At 34.1% G+C, this 25,620-nt stretch overlaps 1 protein-coding gene and 1 pseudogene across 6 annotated transcripts in view; both read left to right on the plus strand.

Annotated features, from left to right (window-relative positions):
- LOC149799614 (ubiquitin-like modifier-activating enzyme 1) overlaps window positions 1-25,620 on the plus strand; it is a 93,034-nt gene that overhangs the window by 36,326 nt on the left and 31,088 nt on the right. For all 6 annotated transcript variants that reach the window (XM_089958949.1, XM_089958952.1, XM_089958951.1 and 3 more), the window contains 8 exons: window positions 1,039-1,136; window positions 4,082-4,228; window positions 5,780-5,950; window positions 7,853-7,963; window positions 8,875-8,955; window positions 15,932-16,087; window positions 21,329-21,494; window positions 22,480-22,562. In XM_089958949.1, the coding sequence (XP_089815075.1) occupies window positions 1,039-1,136; window positions 4,082-4,228; window positions 5,780-5,950; window positions 7,853-7,963; window positions 8,875-8,955; window positions 15,932-16,087; window positions 21,329-21,494; window positions 22,480-22,562 (1,013 nt within the window). The remainder of the gene's footprint in view (window positions 1-1,038; window positions 1,137-4,081; window positions 4,229-5,779; window positions 5,951-7,852; window positions 7,964-8,874; window positions 8,956-15,931; window positions 16,088-21,328; window positions 21,495-22,479; window positions 22,563-25,620) is intronic.
- Window positions 11,526-15,045, plus strand: LOC149799615 (uncharacterized; annotated as a pseudogene).

The raw sequence follows: 25,620 nt of genomic DNA on the forward strand, positions 1-25,620 counted from the left end.
ATCATTTCATTCAAATTCCGGCCTGCCATTAAAATGTTCTATTTGTAATTACCCAAACCATTTTTATACACATTACTTCGTCTCAGATTCGCTGATGAAGGGACTTGTAATCTTCATTTTCTGTTGCCGACAGTCTTGATATATCACAATGATATAATTAAGAATGTCATTGAATGAATTTACAATAATCCCAAAAGAGTGTTTTAGTCCAAAAAGTCAGTGAGCACTTTGTAATTCTGATGATTAATTTGAAATAAACAATTTTTCTCTTATATCTGAAAACAACTATAAATGATTCCACAGACTGAATTTAAAAGAGGAATAATTTATGTACTAATTTCATGTGATCTAAGACAAAATGAAATGCCCTGGTTGGCATCCTGGGTCATAAGGTCTCTTCCAGAACACTCGAAATTTGTAACTAAAGCTAAACCTTGAACTTGAATATCATTAAACAATTTATTTACAACTTACAAACATGACCCCCAAAAATTTGACACACACTTATCCTCAGTCATGGACGAAGTCATGAAACAGTATATAAATTAAATATACATAACACAGGATTGGATCATTGTGGAAGTTTTTTCTGTGTATTGAAATGGTGAATATACAAGGCCTGCTAAGATTCTGAAAAATTTGTGCTAGAAATTCCTGATAAGCATGCTTATGTTTTGACATCTATGAACGCATGGTTTCTCATAGCAAAGGCTAACTTTATTTTGCCGTAAATGATGAAAATATTTGTGAGGTATTTGATAAAGAACAAGAGTAAAATATACTATCTGGAAAAGCTAGTAGTTAAATGTTATTTGATTTTTATTACAGTGTAGAACAAAGTTTTCACCACTGATTTATCTGACAACATAAATTGAGAAAATCTTTGTCAATGTGTTCAGATTGCTTAGAAATAAAGCAAACTAAAAGTGAAAATTCACATTTTTGAAAATTGTCATTTAATATTTATTGCATATGGTATTTGATCAGTGTTGACTTTTAGTTAGGAAAGTCTTAAAACTATATTGTCTTTCATTTCAGGTCCCTACACATTCAGTATTGGTGATACAACTAAATTCTCAGAATACGTCAGAGGTGGGATAGTTACCAGTGTCAAAATGCCAAAAACATTCTGCTTTGTAAGTGAAAATATTTTTTAACATGCAGGAAGTGTTGAAATGAAAGCCAAAAATGAAATACTCTGAAGTATTCAAGGTTTCGTCGGTATATTGGTGCCTTACAGTCATCTTGGATCTTTATCCGCTGCCATTTTTAATATAAAATGTACAAGTCTGGTCATAAAAAGATCTGTAAATATAGAGGATTTAGACATTTCAGACCCAGTTGTGTGCCATTTCAGTCCTAATTTTGTAAAGTGTTTCTTGCAAGAAAGGTTAACAATAAAAATGCCATCCAGTCCAAGTTTTTATGTAATGAATTATGTTAAATGAATATCTCACACAAGTCACCTACACCTTTTTTGAGCATGGTAGTGAACTAGTATGAAAAGCAGTTGCTGGAATCTGTTTAGCTTCTTTCAAAGTAACGAATTTATTACCTGAATCAAGGTTTTACATTACATGCAGATAAGGGTAAATTGCATATTGTACCTGAAATTCACGTACTACAATCTGGACAAGGTCTAATTATGTATCAAATTTGCTATTAAGGGATAAGGCAGCACAGCAACCACTCCTAATCCAAATCTGCATGAATGAGAAAATGGTCAAGCATCATCAAAAATGTGTCTGAATAAGGTGTTAAAGGAGATCTGGCTTTTCAGATTTTTCTACTTTTAACGGATCAGTTTAGTGCTGTGAAGTGCACAAATTGTTGTGGCCAAGATCAAACAAAGTTGGGGTCACTGAACTTCCAGTGTTCAGCACTCATTTGGCATCAGGAATTGGATGACCATATTTTATGATCCAGAACTCTAGGAATTCAGGGAAATATTACAATCATAGATGAGCGTATAGAAATGGAAAGTTTGCAATTTAAATTCTCATTGATCACAGTGGAATTCTGCATTCAAAGGAATATTGTTCAATAGAAAGTGGATGCAGATGTGAATCAGTGTTATGGATGCATGTGAAAATGTATTGCATTCTGTATTTGGGTGAAGTTTAGAAATACGAGGCTAGTGTGTTTGTCATAGTAGTTCAATTTCCTAACAAAACTAAAGATATTGCATAGTACTGCCCTTGTTAGAGTTGTATTTCTCTAAAGGGGAGAAACATTCAGCATAAACTAACAGGGTTACACTTCATGTCTACTTGTAATTTTACTTAAAATGGAAGAAATGGATGATTCTCAGAACCATGAAGGAGTGAGTCAGGTCAGTAATTAATACGAAACATGAATTATTCAAAAAACTTGTGCACAGAGCAGGAATTTATCAATTTTTTTAGAAGTGAGCTTGATTTTGAAAAATTAGAGCTTGATCCAAACATAATATCCCAACAGGAGTTGGGGGAAAAAATTATACTAAAACATATGGGATATTTTATGGAAATTCTGTTTTTTTGCCTGGATATTAAATATAGATTAATTGTTTCATAAGTTATATAAGTATCACAGTAATGAATCATAGACTAGTGATTTATTTATACTTACAAATGAAGGACTTAAAAATTAACATCTAGTAAACTTGAAATTCGCAATGTGCATCAAAATATATGATGGGGGATTCTTTCATTATTTAATTACTAAACACTAGTAATAGTTTTATCAATTTAAAATCAACTTAAACCCTGAGAACAAATTGTGTGATTGATCTTAATGATGGTGTTAGTAGCTACAAGAATTCCTTTCTTGTTTTAAACTAATAAATAAAAATCATATTCACCACATAGTTTTAAGTTATAATTGTCTTCATAAATGACATTGATCTTGAGAAACATTAAAAGTTGTTTGATCAAAATTGAAGTTTATAGTTTTGTAGTTGTTAATATGCTTATTCACAAAGATAGCTGGAAAAGGGGGAAGTGTGATGTTTATTTCCTGAAGGTGAGATGAGTTATGGACTTCAGAGTGTTACTTAGATCACTCAATATTGAATATGAAAGTAATGGATGTGTGTGTGTTTTTTTAATATTCTTACACATTATTTGGTGTCTTGATTGTTTATATATAAAGACATTGTAATATAAAAGCAGATCTTTCCAAAATATGTTAGATAGTAATGCAAAATGATCATGCTATATGGTACAGATAGAAGTGGTACGACTCGTAGTTTTGATCAAGACTTGAAATAATTCAACATGAAAATCTGAAACGAAAAGAAGCCTGAATCGATCTTCTATTATTATTTATTATTCATGAAAATGTCGTGAAAGGTGAAATATCTTTGTTGATTTCTTCACAAGCTTATACCTACCACATCATTCACAGTTCATTATTATGGCATTTCTTTACCAAGACACTATTTGATGTTTCAGTAGGATACTTTTCACTTTAGTGAAAATAAATCAACTCCTTGAAAGTCATTAATTTCTCAAAGTCAGAAATTACCTCTGGAAATGGATTTGACAACCTTGGTTTATGAAACACAAAAACGATGTTTGAACATTATGCTTACCTTGTTAGTCATGATAATTATGAGTTTATGGTACAAGGATATTCCATTGGAGATAATAAAATCGTCTATTCACTGGTACAGTGTCCCGTTACTATATTGTGGAGAAATGTGTGCCATGTAGATGCTGTACATTTTGGTACTGGCCATTTTATTTATACACACTATAATTTATTTGCAAAATTCTTTCTTTTCCATGAAATGAGTTTTAGACTGATTTTAATAGCTTCAGTAGTAGTTAACATATAAATTGATAATCAGTCTACAAAATATTTGACATTTCATAGTTCTTTTAATAAAAGAATCCTCAGTGAACTGTGTGTAGGATTATTTAATTACTTGAGTCATCACTCATTAGGGATGAGTATAGTGGGCTATTCTTCATAAACTTTTACATTAATATTTAAAGACCTGTCCCTCTTTTGTCAGAATAAAATAATTCAGTAATGTCTTAGAATTTATGTTGTATTTATGGGCAGTAATTGCCATAATAAGTTTCTTTTCTTGCAGAAACCTATAACAGAAGCAATGAAAGTCCCAGAATTTGTTCTGACAGACTTTGCCAAATTTGACCACCCAGGACAGTTACATATAGCATTCCAGGCCCTCCATGAATACAAGAAAAAGAAGGGAACACTTCCCAGGGCTAGAAGCAGGGTAAAACTACATTTCTTAACTCACTGCTATTTCATTATAAAGTTGCGAGTTTTACAAGCTGATCTTCAATCATTATCACCCTCTGAAAGGTAAATTCAGTAATAATTGTGTGTAGATATTCTTAAGTTGTTTCTTTTAGACAAAAGTAGCTGAAAGAGTTGACCAACACAAACCTGTCAACTGTTCAGATTTTATTGAAATATGTTCAAGTTTTCCAACCAACATTCTGGATTCCAAATTTCAAACCAGAAATTTTGATTGTGAGCTTACAAAAAATAATTAGAAAATGAGCAGTGTTAACTAGTGTTTATTTTCATAGGTACAGTCTTTTTTCCTGTCAATACAGCTACAAACACTTTGTACTTAAGAAATATTGTAGAGGAATTCAAGTGACTTTCATTTATCTTCGACATGGACTGCCATAGAGGAACCACCATTTATATTTGCTTTATTTATGCATGGATATTCATTTCATTTACAGATAATGATTCAAATAAGACATCTCAGCAATAGACCAAAAACAATGTCAGGGTCTACATTAAGTAGAAATACCATGATGACTGTTAGTGGAAATACCAGAACCAGTGTATGCCAGAATATTTATAAATGTCGTAGGCAGTTCTTGATTAGGAGAGTTGAAACATTTCTTAAGGTTTATAGGACAAATGCAGCTGTTTGCTGTGGATAAGTAACTGATTCAAGGAAATGTGATCTCCAAGAAACACTTGTCCTGTGGAAATGCATTGGAGAGCAGTCAGAAAATAACCTCATTTTTCAGCATTCCAAAAGAGGAAACTGCTGTGCCGAATTCTTTTTCTTTTTATAGAATTTATAATTGATCATGATCTTTCAATTGCATTGGCAAATCATGTGGGAAGGCTGTTTAGAAAAATGTTTCCTGATGTGCATGTTGCACAGAAATGTAACTTGTAGCACCAAAACTATTTGGCCCTGAACCAAAGTGGAAGCTGCTTAAATGCAAGCATGCAGTCGGAATTTTTACTTCCAAAAGATGGCAAAATAAAATTACAGGTGCAAAGATGCACTCAATTTTAGTCTTAGGTACTAAAATAAAACTCTTAATTTAAAGAATTTGTAGTGATGTTCATACACTGATCTTTTCATATAAAGTGCATTGTGTACACACCCAATATCAGTGAATAGAAATTCTGAATTATCTGATGCAAGTTTTGGGTTTTCAGAGAACTTTTCACACCATAGATAGAGATTACCGAGTGTCTTCTTCCAGCTTTGCAGTTTTAGATGTTACATATTTGTGTGCATTAGAAAGTACACAGAAGAATACTAATTGATTTTTTTTACTTATTGTCTATCTTGGGCAATTTATTTCTATTAAGTAAATTAATAATAAGGGGTATTTTTATGGAACTCAAAGTGCAGCAGTAATGCGATATGGTTTCTAGTTGTGCATTTCTGACCTTAAAGAACGTTATTGAATTCTTGCACAGTCATCTGCTCAGCTGTGTTAGCTTTTGATGAAGGCAGTTGACTCTGGTTTTATTACAAATATTGTACAAATGTATGTTGCAGCAAGATGGAGATGAATTCCTTGCTATAGTGAAGGAGATAAACAGTTCATCAGAGGCAAAATTGGAGGAACTGAATGAAGGTCTTATGAAAGAGTTTGCTTACTCAGCCACTGGGGATCTATGTTCAGTAGTAGCCGTTATAGGAGGCATAGCTGCACAAGAGGTCATGAAGGTTGGTGAGAACTTTGTAAACTGAGTGGCGGTATTGCTGATTCTTCTTGGCAAGAATTTAATGTGGATTCAAGTAATAATAAATGTTTCAGTATTGTTCTACAGTGAGAAGAAATCCACATCAAGAATATCAATTTATTGGGTTGATAGCAGGTATGGTGATAGAATAGTGTTTAGGTCACTTGCTTTGTACCACAGTAATCTCAGGTTCAGTCACCAGAGCTGGTAAATGCAAGATCACCCAATCATGATTACTGTTTTACTGTGGGCTCTGTTTATTCTCAAGCCTACATATATGTTCCTTTGTGAGAACCTTAGAGTGTGTGTGATTTGGATTTTTAACGTAGCTTTAACAATTTTTCAGTCATATCACAATGATGTCTGCAGTGTGGCAGTTTATAGTGATGTCTAGCACTGGAGCATCATACTGCAGACATGTAGCATCATGGCCCACCCAGTCACATTATCCTGACACTATGCTGACTCTTGATGCTGAGTGCCAAGCAAGGCAGCTGTTAGTACCATTTTATAAGTCTTTGGTATGACTCAGCCGGGGTTCGAACCTGTGACCTCCCGCATCCGAGGCAGATGCTCTGACCACTAAGCCACTGGAGCCGTCTTGTGAGAATCTAGCTAAAATTATATATATGATAAAAGAATAGATTTTTAAAAAAAGAGCAATATCATCATTCAATTCAGTTGCACATTATTCTGTTACTTGTATGGCCACCTTTTTATCATGACAGTGGCATCAGAATAGTTTGGTATTTCACATGATGGAGACTGTGTATGTGTGTGTCAATTCAAAATAAATTTATAAACGATAGAAATAAAAAATGGTACAAAAACTTAATGAAGGAAAAGCCTTACCAATAAATGTAAACACAAGTACATCAAGATATAAAGAGTGAAAAAGTTTTAGAAAGAATATAATATAAATAATAAAGGTAAAACAAAAAATGAAAATGTAGTTTGTGGTCCTATATGAGGTTTTTTGACAGTGGTGGGCTAAAAATAAGAGGGACACGATAAGAGGGGATTGCTGTTCTTTCATGGTGACTTGGTGAGTGTACAGTGTAATACTGTAGAATAAGCTTCTAAACTGAAATACCAGACAAGATATTGGAACTGTTTGGTTGTGTATATGATGTGTGAGAATGTGAAGAGCACAGCTTACTTGGATCTGTCGTCACATAATGCTTTCAGTGGATCAGGATTTACATTGGTCGTTTTACATTGGACCATGATATGCTGGAAGCATTATACAGTGGCCAAGTTGGATCAATACTGTTTGTATTTGGATATTTGCTGGGTCACTAATTTTATGAAATGATGCATGCTGGATTACTAGTATATATGGATAAATGTTAGTTCTTTATTGTTTGCAATTTAATAAATTGGATATATTGCATGATCACAAAACTATGTAATGATTGCACCAAGTCTGCAAAGAGCAAGTTTCTTCGACCCGTTACAAAACACATTTGTTTGGAATGGTTTTTTTTGGTGTTTATTACATACCCTGACTACTTGTAAACTCGAAATTAAGATTTATATGTTAACTTTAGCACCTCTGAGAATATCTGTTAAAAGACCCCAGTGAAAACCCAAAACATATATTACCTACATGCACAATATAAAAAATTAGATTGAACATTGTTTCAACAATGAAAGATTAAAGTAGCGTAAGTAAAAGTACATATGGGATCAGCTCTTCTCTTCATGCTGGTCATGTTAAATGTATGTAGCCAGGTTGAGAATATTCTGCTTTTAGTTGTAATATATTTTGTCAAGCAAATCATTTTACATATATGACAGCATTTCTGGAATGTTGACATTTTAATATGATCGTAGAAGATTTTTTATTCTATCAGTTGCTTTTAAACCATGATTATTATTATAGGCCTGCTCAGGGAAGTTTAGTCCAGTTTTCCAATACCTGTATTTTGATGCAATTGAATGCTTGCCAGAAGAGAATAGAGACTCCATTCTCACAGAAGAAGCTTGCAAACCAGTGAGTATTTTAATCCCTTATCACGCCTGCAAGGAACAGGTAATATTTTTGTGCCAGTGGCTGTGTTGCAAAGGTTCATTTTCTCTGTTAAAGTTGTTTGTTGGATACGGTGATGGCACATTTTTTAATGGTTTACCTTTGAGATATTGTGGATCCTTGTACATGTTAGCAGATAATCTTACATGGTCTGTGGATGAGACCATTCCAAGGAAGCTTTATCTGTGGTATATAATCCAACATGATTTGAAGATGAGATCATGTTTCATGCAGTCCATATTTCTGTTTGCAAATAATTAGACATGGATTGCAGGCAAGACACTATTTCATGGAATCCTTGTCAATCTTGATAGATAATGAGGCATGCTTTGCAGGCATGACACTTTTTTGTTGAATTTTGGTTGGTGTTTCGAAAGATAACAAAACATAATTTGCAGGATAGACACTGTTAACACCTTGTAAGTGTTGGCAGATGATAAGACTTTTTAAGCAGCAGTAACAACATTGATACTTTGTGAAGAAGTTTTTCAAAGTCTTGCATATCTTGAAGCATCACTTGTGGTAGACACATTGTGTTCAGAAGACGTCTTGTGTCATACGAAAATTCAGAAACTTGGATATTTGAAGCCAACTAATTTTGAATGTAATAGTATATGTAATTCAATGTAGAAGAGTTAATGGGAAAATGACTAGCTATTTAAAGATTTAAAAGTTTTTTTGCACATTCAGTTCCATCAAAATTATCATGGAAAACTCAAATTCTTTAAATGTAATTTTAAACAGAAAATCTTGTCTATTTTTGTTTAAGCTATCAGAAACATAAATCTGTTGGCCATGTGCCTGAAAATGACATCTATTTCTGCCAAAAACGTACATTCCTGTACATAAATTGATTTCTGCTGTTACTTTCACAGAGGAACTCTCGGTATGATGGTCATATAGCAGTATTTGGAGATGAATTCCAGAAGAAACTTGGCGACCTCAAATACTTTTTGGTAAGTATCTCATTCAGCATACTTTCATATGCCCACCACAAGGCATAGCATACCAAGTTGTGCAGTCCACATGGTATCTGTTTCATTTTTGCTCAGTTACTGAAGTTTTCCACTATTTATCATTAAGTGCCATTGAAAGTAGATTCAAATTGTTTCAGAGAAAAACCCTATCAGTTTGGAGCCTAAAAGATCAATTATTAAAGCCACTGCAATTGGACCTTTTGGATACCTTTTCCAAACTGTGTAAATTACATGTATTTGAGATAAGATAAACACCTGTTAATTTTGGGGTCAAAAGATGAAAGTTTGGGGACTTGCTGACTGAGGAAAAAAATGTTACTTTTTTTTTTTACATAGCAGCTATGGTACTGTAAACAGGGTTACCATGCTACCAAGAAATCGGGGAAAAAATCAGGAGAAATGAATTAAAGAAAATCCCAACCATGAAAAGTCCTTGAATTTCGCAAATATTGATGAAATAAATTGTCGTCCCTTTTATTATATATTAAAAAACGATACAAACCCCTGTATGAATACAGGTTTGAAGACTGGTTTAATGAATCACAAGAAGACAAGTTGATTTTACAGAAAATTCAGTCCTTGTTTATACACCAGTATGAAGTTTTCAAGGTCTTTTGTCAAAATTTAAATCAGCCCCTTTGAAAATGTTTTTTTAATGCTGGATTTTTTACCAGATCGTCTTAAGGAGATTAGGTTGTTTGTAGAATCTTGTTTGAGATGTTAATGGCACATAAATTCAGGGTTAACTCGTTTCAATACAAGACAAGATTCTAATAATTTGCGTGTGTTGCTTTTTTATTACTATAATAGGAAATGTTTACTTTCAATAAGATTCAAATATATTGCTATAGAATTAAAGGTTTGAAAAGAAACTAAATTTGTTCATTATGTTGTTTCCACTTAGCAACATAATGCAGGTCAGCACAATAAAGTTAGAATTTTTATTCTGTACATTGAAATGGCTTTATATGCCAATTTATGGGAATATAATCAAATTTGTTTCGTGTATAACACATTGTGGATTTGTACATGATCACCTTTTCTGACTTGGGATGTTTTGGAGAGTCTTGAAAGAGAATCATGTTTAGATGTAGAAAATGTGTGGTTTATAATCTAAAATATTCTTTAATTCCATTCAGTAATAGTCATACGTGAACCTTGAAAAAATTAATTTCAACCTGGAAATGACCTGGAAATTTACCTTTAGAAAAGCGTGGGAACCATGTGTAAACCTTGAATGAAGTTTGTAGGGTTTGCACTTGTGGTAATACAGAGGCCTATTGATTTTGGGGTCAGAGCCATTGTGACACCGCAAAATTGATCTTACAGAAGAATTTTGATTCTAGAGTAAGTTTAGCAACCCCAGTCTAACATGGTCAAGACGCCAGTTTACCTGGAAATCTGATGAAACTGTTGACCAAGTGTAGAACTTTCATTGCAGCATCAATACATGTCATTTCATTGCAACACATTTTATATATTGTAAAAGCTAATAAAATTATCTATAATGGACATGTTTTCTTTTTATATTTGATGCTATATTAATGGAATTATTACTCCATAATCATCGAAAATTACCGATTTCACACGTCATTGGAAAAATCGTTGATCGTGCCGCGATCGCGTGACCCTACTCTTCTTCATAACAAAATGTGGGTTATTAAAACTTCATGAATATTCATGAAATTTTCAATCCTATCAGAGGAGATTTAAACAATTCGGTCAGTGGTTATAGCACGTTCCTATGATATTCCTACACAAAGAAATAATCCCTCAAACTTTACGCAGATTTGACCATAAGTTTGACAGTTTAAATAAATGCAACGTATATAATCAAAATCGGCGTATTCCAAGCTTTATTTTGATACCAAATTTATATATTGGAAACGTTTTTAAACCACCCGCAACGAGCATCGAATTTGTAAAATATTTGAATCTCCCCGCGTCGACATTATCCGCCATATTTGAATTTTCTAACAGCTGATGACGATATCAACGTTTCCACAACCGATGTTCCAAAACTAACCCTATTATTAATTACATACAAATTGGTGTGCCAGAAGAACATGGTAAGATGATATTTTTATAGTTTTTATCGTATTAATGCTTGTTGTACAGCTTAGACAGTATGCAGTCGCAAATTGAACACGCAAAGCGTAGATTTTCGTCCGCTATAAATAGGCTGAAGTTCGATACTGTAAATATCTCAACTGACAAACTTTAATTGGTTTTAAAATATGTTCAACCTGATATTAATTGTGCATTTGTTTAAATTTTGTAATGGGACACTGTTTGATAAAATTCTGAGAATAAAATCACATCACTATCATAAAAATGCAAAGTACTTTTTTTTTTTTTTTTTTTTTTTTTTACTTTGATAAACGTAGCAAATTATTTACATGCACACTTCATATGGGATCTTAAATTCAAAATGCATTGATAACGTTTGATAGGATCAATAATGCCTTCAAATTAGAAAAAAAAATACAAAGTCTGAAAGTGATAATTTATTTTGCAGGTATATGATATTGAAACATTCTAAGTGAAATATGGCTGCATTCCCTGGTCCATTCTGCAAGGAGCTAAATATAACATCACAGGACTTAGAAGATGAAACTAACTTGAATCCTATTCAGGAACTAACAAATGGACTTGTACTTGAAATAAATTCATACATTGAACACTGTGGCAAAAACTTATATGCCTTGTTCAGTATTATTTCAAAGTTGAACTCCAACTTTGAATGTGTGAATGTGAAATCTCTTAAAACAAAAGTTAGTAGAGTATGTGAACAGAAAAAAAAATACTTGTTGCCGAAAAGAAAGTTTCTGGATTTAAAAATGTAAAGGAGCTATGAGTGCCACATTCAGCCCATATTTGACCACACAAAAAACTGAACAAACAGTGTTTTGTGATGAAGCAGTTACAAAGGAAACTATTCAGCAGATAGAAAATGACAATTTAAACAAAAATAAATTTTGCACTAAGAAAAAGCCGACTGATGTTCAGGCAAGTGGTAATCTTGTTGACAGTGATGATGAAACTCTGAAAAAAGAAACTAACTTAAGTATTCAAATAAGAAACAGTTGAAACAGTGCTCAAAACTTCAGAAGAAAATTGCCAAAAATGCTGAGAAGTTAGAAAACATTAAAAGCAGGATTGGTCACTATTCTGTGCGGAATGTAAATAAAAGAGATGAGACCTCGAAGAAACACTTGCATGCATTGCGTGGCTTGCAACGATTAGTCAGCAGGCAAGAGAACCAAATAAAGATGATGACTGAAAAATTGAAAGAAAGTGAACTAAAGCTTGAAACTGTGACTAATGAGAACCAAGCATCAGCTGACAAAATTACTGTATTGACAGAGCAAGTAAGAGTTATTTCTGAGAAAAGAAATAGTGAGAAATCAAAGATCTTGTCCTTCAGAAAAGCAACAGTTATTTAAGAACTGAAATTAAAAGTCTCCGCTTGAAATTGAAAGAGAGAGACTCTTTAGTACCTGATGATGCTGAAAGATGTAATGCCAAATGTGACAACTGTGAAATGATTAGATCTCAAATACTAGACAAGGAGAACAAAGTAGCAGAACTTGAAGAAGATGTTGATGAAATTATAAATGAAAGTATAAAGACCAAAAATGAAGATGGAAGCTATGGCCACGAGGTTCGTCTTTGTGTGATTGAACTGGTTGGGTTAAAAGTTGCTGTTGAGAAAGTGTCTCTAGTAATTCAGTCTGTGTTAAGACATATCTCAGGAAAAAGTTTAGACAGATCAGATTTGCCAAACCCAACAACCACTCAAGCAATAGTCGATGAAGGACATTACATAGCAAAAACATTTATTTCAGAAAAACTCAATAAAGCTGAAAACTGGGGCTTAGGTAGGGATGGCACAACACGGAAAAAGCAGAAAATTGTGGACACTTCTATAACACTTGACAGTGGTGATGTGATCAGTTTAGGGTTTGATCAAGTTTATAAAGAGAATGCAATTTCCATAAATAATGTTACGAAGAACCACCTGAAAGAACTCCGTAAACTTAATGCAAACTTGGTCAAGGAAGAAACAGAAGATGAAGCAACATTTGTGGCTCGGTCTTTAGAGAAATTATCTTACACAATGAGCGATAGAGCAAGCAATGAAAAATTGGCCAATAAGTTGTTAGAAGAATGGTGTGATGATGTTCTGAAAGACTTTGAAGGGGACAAGGGTATTGTTCATCATTTCTACTGTATGGTTCATGTGCTTCTTGGCTTCCATAGCTACACCAAACCCGGCATTAAAAAATTAGAAACTGAACTAGTCGATTCAGTGGGACCGGTTGGACGTGATGCTCTACCAGTGTTCCAGTATTGGAGTAAAAAAGAAACTGTCATTGAGCGGGTTGTTCGTACAACATCAGAAGTGTTTGGACCAGCTGGTGACCACAATGGAATACGGGACAGGTGGGATGCACACTGCATGGCAAATGGTATTAAGTCAGTAATAAGAAATTACAGAGACAACAGGTTTAATGCAGTATTTGAAACTTCAGCTGAAGTATTTATCCATAGACAGAACTTTATAAAAGTTACTGATACATTGGACAGTCCCAATCTGAAGCTAAAATCTGTATTAATGGATTTAAAGTCTGACATAGTCTGTACATTTTTACAGCGCTTTGGTCTACTTTTCATGAAGTTGACAGGGCCATACTGGAATCTCATCACCACAGGCAAAGTAATTTATCTAGACCTTTCACAACATATTCTGGAAATGAAACAATTTTTACAACAGTGAATGGAAACACCCACTCATCTTCTGAACCAAAATGAACATTGGTCACCAAACGACCCCTTAGATATTGGAAAGGTCAATCATCATCAAAGATTAGCTGTCTGTTTTCAATAAAAAAAGTGACCAGAGATCTGTTGTTGAAGACCATCGTAACTGTTGCCTCTGCTATGGTTGCAGTAATCGACAAACAGCTGATAGACTTTCTTGATGGCGGAAAGTTCCATGTCGATGCTGAAATGATCAGTGAACTAATTTTGCTCATCTTACCAATCTTGGATGTGAGCATCACTTTGGTGATCTGGACAGCAGTCAGAGGAGGCGACCTAGTGCATCAATGCACCACCATACATCTGTACAGTTGTTGAAACGGAACAGAATTCCCATGATGAAGTGGCTAAGTGAAATGAAGCCTGATAATCGTCACAACATTCTGCTTTCGGCAAGAAAAGGTGGTCGGGAAATGCGACAAGACCACATATCAAATGAAAAAAATGTTGTGTCTGAAATTCACAAAGAAAGGCCAAAAAAAGGAAAAGATCTGCTACTGAAAGGGGGAAAAAGAATCGGCGCAAAGTTTCAGACGATTCTCATGACACAATGTTTAAAGGATTAAAACACATGTTCCGAGAAAATGAGTATGTGGCAATTGCTTATCAGGACTCCTGGTATCCTGGAATTGTTGAAAAAGTAAAGGATGATGAAACAGCATGTGTGAATTTCATGTCACCATGCAGAAAGGAAGGATACTTTCAGTGGCCTTGTAGGGTAGACACCCAAATTGTTGACAAGCAGTTTATTCTGACAAACAAGTTCATTCCCGATTGCATAAATTCAGGTCGACAATGGTTCATCAAAGAGTTCAATGAAATTGGAAAGGAGTATGAAAACTTTAAATGTACATACTTTTAATAAAAGCATGGCCTCTAGCTGGAATATAAAATGTATGTATTGTGCATAGATACTGGTTTTATGTATTTACAGTAAATTTTATTGTCAATTCTTCATTTTTTTTCTTCTTCTATACAGGGAATTAGTGATATTGTTTAACATCACAGTATGTTTTAAATTAGGTCTTGCAACATTGTTTCAGTCACAATTATAAATAAACATTGCATTTTTGTTGATTTTGAAGTTGTTTTACTTACATATTGAACTCTGGCTAATATTTGTATTAAGTTAACTGTCATAAAAGTTGTGAAATTTTTATATGATTTTCAGTTGTAAATGAAAATATTGAAGTCAGACAACATATTTAATGACAGTACTGCATTCAGCAGGAAAAATGCAATCAGAATATCAGATTTCATAATAATATCTCAACAAATAAGAAAGTTATAACATTTTTATAGAAATCAAATTTTACTTCGGTGCCGTGACTGCCACATAATCTAAATACATTTACATAGGACACAAATTCTAGAAATTTGTAAATATTTTGGAACTTAAAAGTTACATAACTTTTTTTTCTAATAGAGATATTTTAAAACAATAAACTGTTTTGGAATGCTGTTAAACAGATCTATACGAAGAAAGCAATTGTTTGTATTTATTTAAATATCAAAAAAATGACTGGGGTTGCTAGTAAGTTCAGTGACCAAATTTTGTTGATTTCTTGCACTTTGGGTAAGAAATAAACCTGTTGATTTCAGGTCTTAAGGTTAAAGGTCAGGGTCATGGTAAGCATATAAAGAAAGTAATGGGTTCTGTGCAGATGTCAAATCTTGTTTATACCTCCCAGATATTTCTAAGTGTATGTTTTAAATAGAATTCAAATCAACAGTTTCAATAGAGTTGGAAGTACATCAGGAAGTTGTAAAGTTCCAGTTGATACATCTAAAAATATCCATTATGTTTATAGCACAAGCTCATTGCATTTTTCTTGCACCAGTAAAAAGTATGTAATGTTAACATTGTGGAAAATTTTAATTTGCACAAAATGGCATAAGCAAAAAACTCAAGCACAGTTAATTGAAACACTCTTAATTAAAATTAAATTAGATTGATGGACAAACTGCCAGTTTTATTGTACAGTACATATATTTGCGATCTTATGTGCATTTAATATTGATATCAAAGGCTGTAGGAAAGAAATAAAACTATGTGCATACAGAATGTCTCCTGTCAGCCTCATGACTGGAAACAATACACGTTTCATAGTACATCTTGTATATTCCTTAGGTTGGTGCTGGTGCGATTGGCTGTGAGATGTTGAAGAACTGGGCCATGATGGGACTAGCATGTGGTAACAAGGGCCATGTGTACGTCACCGACATGGACATTATTGAGAAGTCCAACCTCAATCGGCAGTTTCTTTTCAGACCATGGGATGTACAGGTGAGAGTGTGGAGAGAGTTGAACTTGTGTTGATACTGTGGATCATAAATATTAATGGTTTTACATTTCTGATTGCTTTGTATTGAATATTGCTTAAAAATGTCACCGTTACTGTTACTCAAAAAATGGCAGCAATGTTTCTTCACCTCCATATCTGAACTTGTCACATCAAAATCATTTTCATTATTTTTGTCTTTTGGAAGAATATGGGTTGAACACTAACATATATGTACAGTTGCATTGTATTGTAAGGGAGGAGTGGTAAACAGTTCTTATAACATACATACATCTTTAACTAATTTGCCGCGTTTTGACTGTTCCAATGGTCTAGTGGTTAGAGCATCCGCCTCTGATGCGGGAGGTCATGGGTTTGAAACCCTGGCCAAGTCTTACTAAAGACTTCTATAAAAATGGTACAAACAGCTGCCTCGCTAGGCGCTCAGCATTAAGAGGTTAGTGTTAGGACTGGTCGGCCTGGTATCAGAATAATTGATTGGTTGGGAGACCATGCTACATGTCTGCAGCATGATGCCCTAGTGCTAGACATCACTATAAACTGCCACACTGCACACAGTGTAGCGATATGACTGAAAAATTATTAAAGCTATGTTACAAATTTATATTACACACACACACACACACATTTGCTGCTTTGGGAGTGGCTACCCAATACTGCACTCTGATTTTTGAGAAAGCTTACCAGTAGCTTCTCGTGGGTCGGTGGTTCTTTATGGGGATTTCCCGGGTTCTTCCTCCACCATTCTTACTGGCCGCCATTTGTCGCCTATTGTGTGCTGAAAAATGGCATTAAACACCACCACAACTACAACACTCTGGTTCTAGGATGATAACATTGGGAATATATTTTGTGGAGGTAAATTATGGGAAGTAGACATGATTGTATTATATGCTAATACCAAACCTGCCAACCCATACAATTTTGCCCTAAGTCTTAGGAAAATTACCCATAAAATAAGGACTTGTGGCATAAAAGATAAAACTACAGAAAATGATCATTGCCAAAATAATCTGGAAAATTTGTTCTTGCATGTTTGATTTGGATCTGGGTTTCATATTAAAATTAGTGAAATTAGTCCGGGAACCAGACTAACTGTACAGCAGCATCCCAGACACTTTAAACCACCTATTTGTTAATGTGAAGCTTCTGCATGATCATAATGTTGATTATTGGATTTTTTTTAGAATGGCTTCCAGCAAGTAAGGCATGATTAAGACGAAAGGGAAAATAAGCCTCTTGAAAAGTGTTAACAATCAACTCAGAAGAATAAAAAGGAACATTCAGATTCTTGTGAATAAAAGATAGCAAAAGGAACAAAATTACGTTTGTTGGACATCACATGCCAATTTGAGTATGACTCGTGGCAGATGATATGATTGCCATTGTCATGTGAAATGGAAAAATAATTTCCAAGAATTACATCAAGTTGAGAGATAGCAACAAGCCATTGAACTGCATAGGGTTTGGACTAAAGTTTTTGCAACTATACTGGTGGTAAATAAAGTCAACGCATACTTTACAAATTTTTCAGCTGAACATAATGCTGATCTTCGCTACATGTTTCGAGTATTGAACTTTTAATTATGTTTTCCAGCTTTACAATAACAGTTTATGATATTTTGTTATACCTTACTGAAAACTGGTCAAACTTAGGGACTAAAATGAACTGCCTTACTAAGACAGACTTGTCAGGGTTGGCAGGTCTGTGATACAACAAGATTGATTTTCAGTGGATCAATAAAATATCCCCCTTAACAAATATACACATTTTCACATTTTCTTGCTTGCTGTGGAACACGTTCACACATCTGCCAACCATTACGATTTTGGCGTGAATTTCACAACCTTTTCAGCATTTTAACCGATTCACGCCACAAGCTAAAAATTCTCAATTATTTTAAATCTTTAAGAAAATAACCGGTTTCCAGTTAAGCGCTAGTCGTGATATTGGCAGTTGCCGAAATGGTACTGCTGGTCGTGATATTAGTAGATCTATAGCCGATTGGTACCATTAGCCTTGTAGCAAGCCTTTTAGTCTATTTTAATCTATATGTATTAAAGTAGTTTTACAAATGCTTTTGAGAAAAACTGGGGCTTAACCAGAATTTTGCTCCGCACATGTATCACCAACACTGATTTGAATTACCGTTCATCATCGCATGTAAGATCTTGAAAATGGCTTGCTCAGAAAGTGAATTTTAGTTCGGAATATACCAAAAGTTGGCTGTGCATTCTGCCATTAAACATTGATATACATCATGCTTTTTGCACACAGTGTGCCACAAATTTTAGTATTGGGCATGGTGGCAGAGATGATGTGAGGAAGCACATCGGCTGCAAAAAACACGAAGTTGGGAAAATGAAGAATTCACAGATTTCAGCTCTGGAATATTTTAAGCCATCAACGGAAGACCTGCAGCCAACCAATTCACAAGCATTATTTGTGAGTTTTCTTGTTGAACACAACCTACCTTTATCAGCTGGAGCCATGCCTTAACATTTGTTCTGACATGTTCCCGGACTCAAAGATCGCTTCCAAATTTTCCTGTGGAAGAACCAAAAGTGCTGCAGCTCCTGTGCATTCAACACAGCAACAGAGACTGTGAAAGAATATTTTCTTTAGTGAGGAAAATTAAGACAGACTTTAGGGCCTCCTTAGGTGCAGAAAATTTGTCAGCAATTTTAGTCACCAAGATCAACCAGCAGGCAAGAAGTCTGAACTGTTTTTAAAACAAATTTACGATCAAGCAGTTGAGGAAGTTCAAGTCTGCCACAGTATCATGTGTTGATAAATAACCACAAGAACAAGTGAAGTTTATGAATACCATAATAAATAGAAATGCAGATATATTTCTGCATTTATGTTGTGTTAGTTTTATATTGCGATCTTGATCTAGTGTAGTATTGATGGTCAGGGTGGATGGAGTTATTGTCATGGTATTTTTCACTAATTCATGTCCAAATTCACTAATTATTATCCCTATTTTCACTAATTGCGAGCCTGGATGGTTGGCAGCTATGTGTCTGTGACATTTTTCCTTAGGTGCAGAAAATTTTTCAGCAATTTTAGTCACCAAGATCAACCAGCAGGCAAGAAGTCTGAACTGTTTAGAATTTTTTTTTTACGATCAAGCAGTTGAGGAAAATTTCTGCATATATGTAGTGTTAGTTTTATATTGCGATCATGATCTAGTGTAGTATTGATGGTCAGGGTGGATGGAGTTATTGTCATGGTATTTTTCACTAATTCATGTCCAGATTCGCTACTTTTTATCCCTATTTTCATTAATTGTGAGCCTGGAAGGTTGCTTCACAAATACACTGTCCAAAAATGGTGCCGATCATACAGCCCATATGGCTGCCATGATAACCATCTTGAAAATCTTGTCCTGAATGGATAGTTACATTGACATTGGGTTTCACCAAAAGACTTCTATTGACGTCTACAGGGTCCTAAATGAAAATGGTACCAATCTGATGACCAGTATTGTCACCATGACGGCAAATTTGAAAGTCTTGTTATCTCTGACAAATATCTAAGATACTTTCAACACTAAGCAGTTAAAAGAAGAAGGTAGCCTTGAATTTCTAGACATCCTTTTTATTTAATAGAGTGTCAGTCCCTTTGAGGGATTTTTTTTGTTTGGGGTTGGGGGCTGACCATAAAACATCTGTAATTTTATGAACAAACTATATTTTGCACAAATTTTATGCTTGTTAAAATTTTATGTTAGATTACAGTAAAACCTGACGATTTATAGAAACCACTAAATCCATATAATTTTGAATTTTATAGAAATTAGTACTCCCCCCCCAAAACCATCTTCACATTATAGTGATGGAAGCAATGCCAGTGTTGACCATAGAGACAGTTCTGAAAAGTTTTAATTGGAGATATATATATATATATATATATATATATATATATATATATATATATATATATTCATTCCTTAATGCTATTTTATGAGCGCTACATTTTACCATGGATATAAAATCAATGAATGTACAGGTGGAACTTGTGGATGTTGCTGAAAGGAAGTGCTCTGATCAATGTCAAACTTTGTTCAGTGTCCTCCATTGTTGCCAGTGATTCATATTACATCAGTTTGATACTCGTGTTTTAAATAAAAGCACCACACCCTATTTCATGTGTTCATCTTGTATGTAGCATGCAGATACATTGGTTTTCATTAGCTTTTGTAAAACTAAAAAGATTTTTCTGCCTGTTGATAATTCATTAAAATTGTATTTTGTTAATGTGCTAAAAATTAACTCTAATGATGCTGCACACTACCTCCGCATATCCAGTTAATGTCTGGCATATTTTTAATTTGGTTATTTTCATATTCACTGATTGCATATAGCATAGATATTATGTTATATTCCTGTGTATTCAGTGAAGGTAAATTTTCGTGATTGTGGCCGGTTTACAAAAATCGAGAAAACTTAAACTATCCTAAAATCTTGTCCATACTTTGGTCCATCCATCTGTTCCAAAATGCATTTTAGCAAGATTTTACAGAAATACTTGCTTTGACAAGTGTTTTTTGCCAGGCATGTTTACATGCAAAAATATATGATCTAATTAGATGTTCAGGCTTTTAAAGCAATTGTCATGTTCCAGCTAATATAACAGAAAAACTATATTGTGTTGGTTCTGTCCATCTTGAATCAGTTTTAGCACAAACTGTATTTAGATAGACAAAGAACTTTATGTAATCCATCATGTTCATAAATAGATGACCTTATTAGATTTTCAGACCATTACATCAGTTTTCTATTTTATACAAATTTTAAAATCTTTTTTGCTCTTCAGTTTTGCAGATTTCGTTATTGACAAAAACCCTGTGAAGCAAAACCTACTTTAGGTAGACATAAATTTGGTATGCCAATTTGATAACTCATATAAATGATCTGATTAGATTTTGTTGCCTTGATAAAAAAATTAAATTAATTTCACTCATTTTTCGACTTTCTCATAACCTCATTTTGGTAGTGCTACCAGCAGTAGATAAGCTTTTTTTTTTTTTACAAATCTGTAATTCAAGAATGATTATGGCTTTGTAAGGTTTTTATATCTTATTTTAAATCTATTAAAACCTTGGGTGAAGATTTGATTTCTTGTTTACTTGCTTTTCTGCTAAGCATTGAAAACAATGAAATATAACCATTTGTTTTGAAATTTTAAAGTTATCCAGCTCATATTCTCCTCTTTTCAGAAACCAAAATCTTCCACAGCAGCAGCTGCAGCCAAGGATATGAACCCTTCTCTGAAAATAACAGCTCAGGAAAACAGAGTGGGACCAGACACAGAAAGCATTTATACAGACGAGTTCTTTGAGGGTTTAGATGGCGTGGCCAATGCATTAGACAACATAGATGCAAGTAAGAGGGATGCATTAGCAGAGTGTGAGACAAATAGAAACCAAATCCGTCATATGCCTTGAACTGGGCAAGGGAATTTCCACCAGAGGGTCAGAATGTTCATTTTTAAAACCAGAATAAAGATTGCTGTGTGACATGCCATCACTTATATTGTCAGTGAGTGCATTTATATGGGAAAGGCACATCACATGTATATAGGAATGAGATAAATAGCTACCTTTTTTTAGCCATTGTTATTGTTGTTGTCATCGTCCTCAGTAATATTTCAGATTTTGTGTCTTAAATTTGTGTTCAAGCCTTTAAATCAATTTTGCAGAAATTGCTCTTGACATTGTGTTTTGTTTCTGTAGATGCCTCCAAATGTTGCAAAATAAAACGAATAATAAAAAAGAATAAAAGACGAAAATTAATTAGTTTGACTGACAATGGTTTACAGCAAAATTATGTGTGCCATCAGGGCAGTAATTGAACTTGTAATAATATCATTGTCCATCCGTACATCATCGTACATCAGCGAAGTTTTTAGTGTTTCTCATACTTAGTGGATAATCCATTTTTCATGAACACATTTATAGTCATTTAATATTTTACCAAATTATTTTATGTTGGGCATGTGCGAACATAGGCTCTGAAAGGTCCATAGAGGCAGTAAGTTCTTCATGCTATGATTATATTTTAAACAAACACCTTAAAAGTAATTAGGTGATTGATATTAGTGTAATTATCAAGGAAGGAGAAGACTTACTTTATATTATAACCCTTATTCTTGTGAACCATGATAGCTCAGTTGGTAGAGCGTCACATTCGTAGTTGAAGCATTACAGGTTCGATACCTGAATATGCCTGCCTAGATCATATGCTTCTGTGTGCTGTTTGTGAAGGCACTTAGTCATTTCCTCGGCATGGACCAGCTGATAATGTGATAGAGTCCTTTTAACACGAGCACACAAAAACTTGTCCCATATTTTTCATTCTTTTCTTCCAGGAATGTACATGGACAGAAGATGTGTATACTATTGCAAGTCACTGCTAGAGTCAGGGACACTGGGAACTAAAGCTAATGTTCAGGTAAGTTTAGTTTTTGATAGTTTATCCTTCTGGTATTATATTGGTTTGTAGTTTTATCTTTTTGATAAATTATTGGTGTTTAAATGGGTGTGATACCTTAATGCATTTTTGCAATGCTTTTCTTAGTGCTGAACATAAAGCAACTTTCCTTGGGTTATTATTGCTGACATTTTTGTAACCATCTGCATTAGGCCGACATACTACAGAGTAATCAGACAACTGTCTATACTTAAAGTGATGTCCAACTAAACATGCAAAAAATAAGAATTGTGCACATTTTTCTTTGTTAAGAATGCGTTATTTTATTATTATTATTTTTTTGCTGTACAATTCCCAATTGTCATCTCGGCGAATACATTGTACTTGTCTGGTTCTACAAACATCACGTATTTCTGTGTGTCATGTGCTCAGTTCTGATTGGTTAATAACAAAGGTCAGAAGAGCATGTTTGATGTGGAGGCTGGCTTGGCGGGACGTGTTCAATGGCTAAATCAGTTAAAACTCGGACACTTTTTCATTATTTTAGCAGTAACACATCTAAAAGTCACGGTGCAGAAGTTTCTGTCAATAGGCACAATGACAGTGAACAAATGCTTCCTCAAGCTAATCCAGTATCAGATGATGCTTGTGATGATGTGCCTAAAGATGGCAGCGATGAAATTAAGGGTCCATTTAACGCCAAGAAAATTCAGACTGGAAACAAAATTGACCATGGCTGGAAATGAATGAAGAAAATGAGATGCTTTACAGATGGTGTGTAAAAACTGGCAGAAACATTCTTTCACACTTGGAAATGCTAATTTCAGGACATCAACCTTTGACAGACATTTGGAATTACCAGCTCACAAACAGGTGATTCAGGATTTGAAACTAAGTGAAAATCTTAAAACTACATGCATGGCTCATATCGGTAAGAAATCTAAATCAGTTATTTATGCTATGTCAGTTGCCTATTACTTGGCGAAGGAGAATATTGGTTCTCTAAAATATGGGAAAATGGTGTATACTAACAAGCAACCAGAACATGATCAGTTAGGTTCTAGCCAGTGCGTATCTTGAGGAATCCCTTTGTTACTCAAAATAGCCCCTAGCATCATGATTGCATAATTAAATTGCATTCGGTAGCTAGTCTTCATAACTTCCTGTCAACGTTTAATGGTGGATTGCGTTTTTCTTTTTTAATCAATCTGGATTATTAGTTCTGTTTCTTTTGTCATGAAATTCTTTCCAGTCTAGATAGGTCACATTTCAGTATCAATGTAACACTATTTCATGTGTTTGAAATGACGATAGTCGTTGTTTGAATGATTTCCCGAGCATGTAAGGAGTTGCTGTCGACATCATGATACAGTACAGTAGTCAGGCAAATCCCACCACTTGAAACTTATATAATGCTTTAGTAAATAAGTTATTATTATTATTTGCTCTGATGATCATTGAAGCAAATGACATTGACCCTGATCTGCTTATATCACAACTGTGCATATGTAGGGACTCGTCAATGATTTATATATAGTACCAACGTTTTTTTATTTTTAAAATCATTGTATACAGACAGGCATAATCAATTCGTTTAATACTATAATTGAATGACTTTAACAGAGAGAGAGAGACTGTAGTGCCATATTATTTTAGCATTTAAACACCTTGATGGGATTTCTTAAAACAACCGAATTATAACAAGCCAACATCCTTGGACACTTCATGGTCTTAGGTTAAGGTTCTTGCACAATTTGCATCTGATTTTGGTCATTTTACTTTGTTTTGTTGTTTATAATATATTTGATTTGAATTTCTCAAAATACTTTAATAATACTACAATAGTAATGATGATAATAAAATACTTTTATATTTTGATTTATCGTCGAGTTTTATTTTTTTCCAGGCTTTTATAGCATCAGTGATAGAATTTGAGTTAATGCAGAAAGTATGATGTAGTCCATTCATTAGCATTTTAATTGATGATAGTACAGATATTTCAAATACCAAGAAGCTGGTCATTTATGTGTGACCCAAAACATGTTTTGATGGTGGTCTCTTGCTAAGACTATCATTAAAAGAGAAATGTACCCTAGAGACAAAATGTGCGGACTCGGGCAGATTGTTCATCAACATCATGCAGACACATTTCCAAATCATCTTCAATTAGCATCAGTGGCCATGGTTATGCCACACTGTGAGAGAGGTTTCAGCAATAAAAATCAATCCAAAACTGCAGGAAGAAGTCATCTAGAAGAAAGGGTTCTCAACATACTCGTGATGATTTCAATTGAAGAACCTCCTCTGACAGACTTCAACCTTAACAAGGCATTGGTAGAGTGGATGATGAGGAAGGACAGGAGGCTATTTAGGAAATAGTGATCATATTTGCAGAATAATGCAGTCACTATTACAGTCTGTCTGGATGCAGATGTATATATTCCAGTAAAAAGTTAACTGTTACAGAAACTATATATATACTTTCCCTAATTCATTTTGTACTTGGAATTTTCCTTAAAAATTATTTATTGTCATCCATGAAAGGAAAATATGTGCTCTTCTGATCTTTGTATGGATTTGTAACCAGTTAGAATTGAGCATGTGACATGACACTTTTAAGGTCGGCCAGAGGAGTGACACTATTTGCAGTCTTTGGTTTGATTCTTTAATGGTTAGTGTGTAGATAGAATGTTATTAGAAAACTTTTATTTCAGTTTTGAGTGTTATACTTTAATATACAGAAGACATGAGATTCATTTCATGTACTTATTATACTTGCTATTGTTCTTTTTGAATACATTGATTTTTTTATTTTTTTTTCTTCAGATTCGGTGGGGGCAGGCACCCACATTTATAAAATCCTAGATGCAGCCATGCTTACCATTAGCTGTGGTTGACTGCACATGTCATGTATCATTGATTGCTTGTAGGCTTTATGCCAGGCTAGTCACTTGTGAAAATGGCAGCCTAATACAGAAAGAAGTGGTCTCAGATCTAAAATGGATTATGCTCTAAATTAAATTGTACTTGCAGATTTTTTCTAGCATAAATATTTATATAATTTTTTGGATGCTGCATT

The sequence above is a fragment of the Sinohyriopsis cumingii genome, chromosome 5, assembly GCF_028554795.1.
Source record: "Sinohyriopsis cumingii isolate HCF-2022 chromosome 5, ASM2855479v2, whole genome shotgun sequence".
Taxonomy (NCBI): domain Eukaryota; kingdom Metazoa; phylum Mollusca; class Bivalvia; order Unionida; family Unionidae; genus Sinohyriopsis; species Sinohyriopsis cumingii.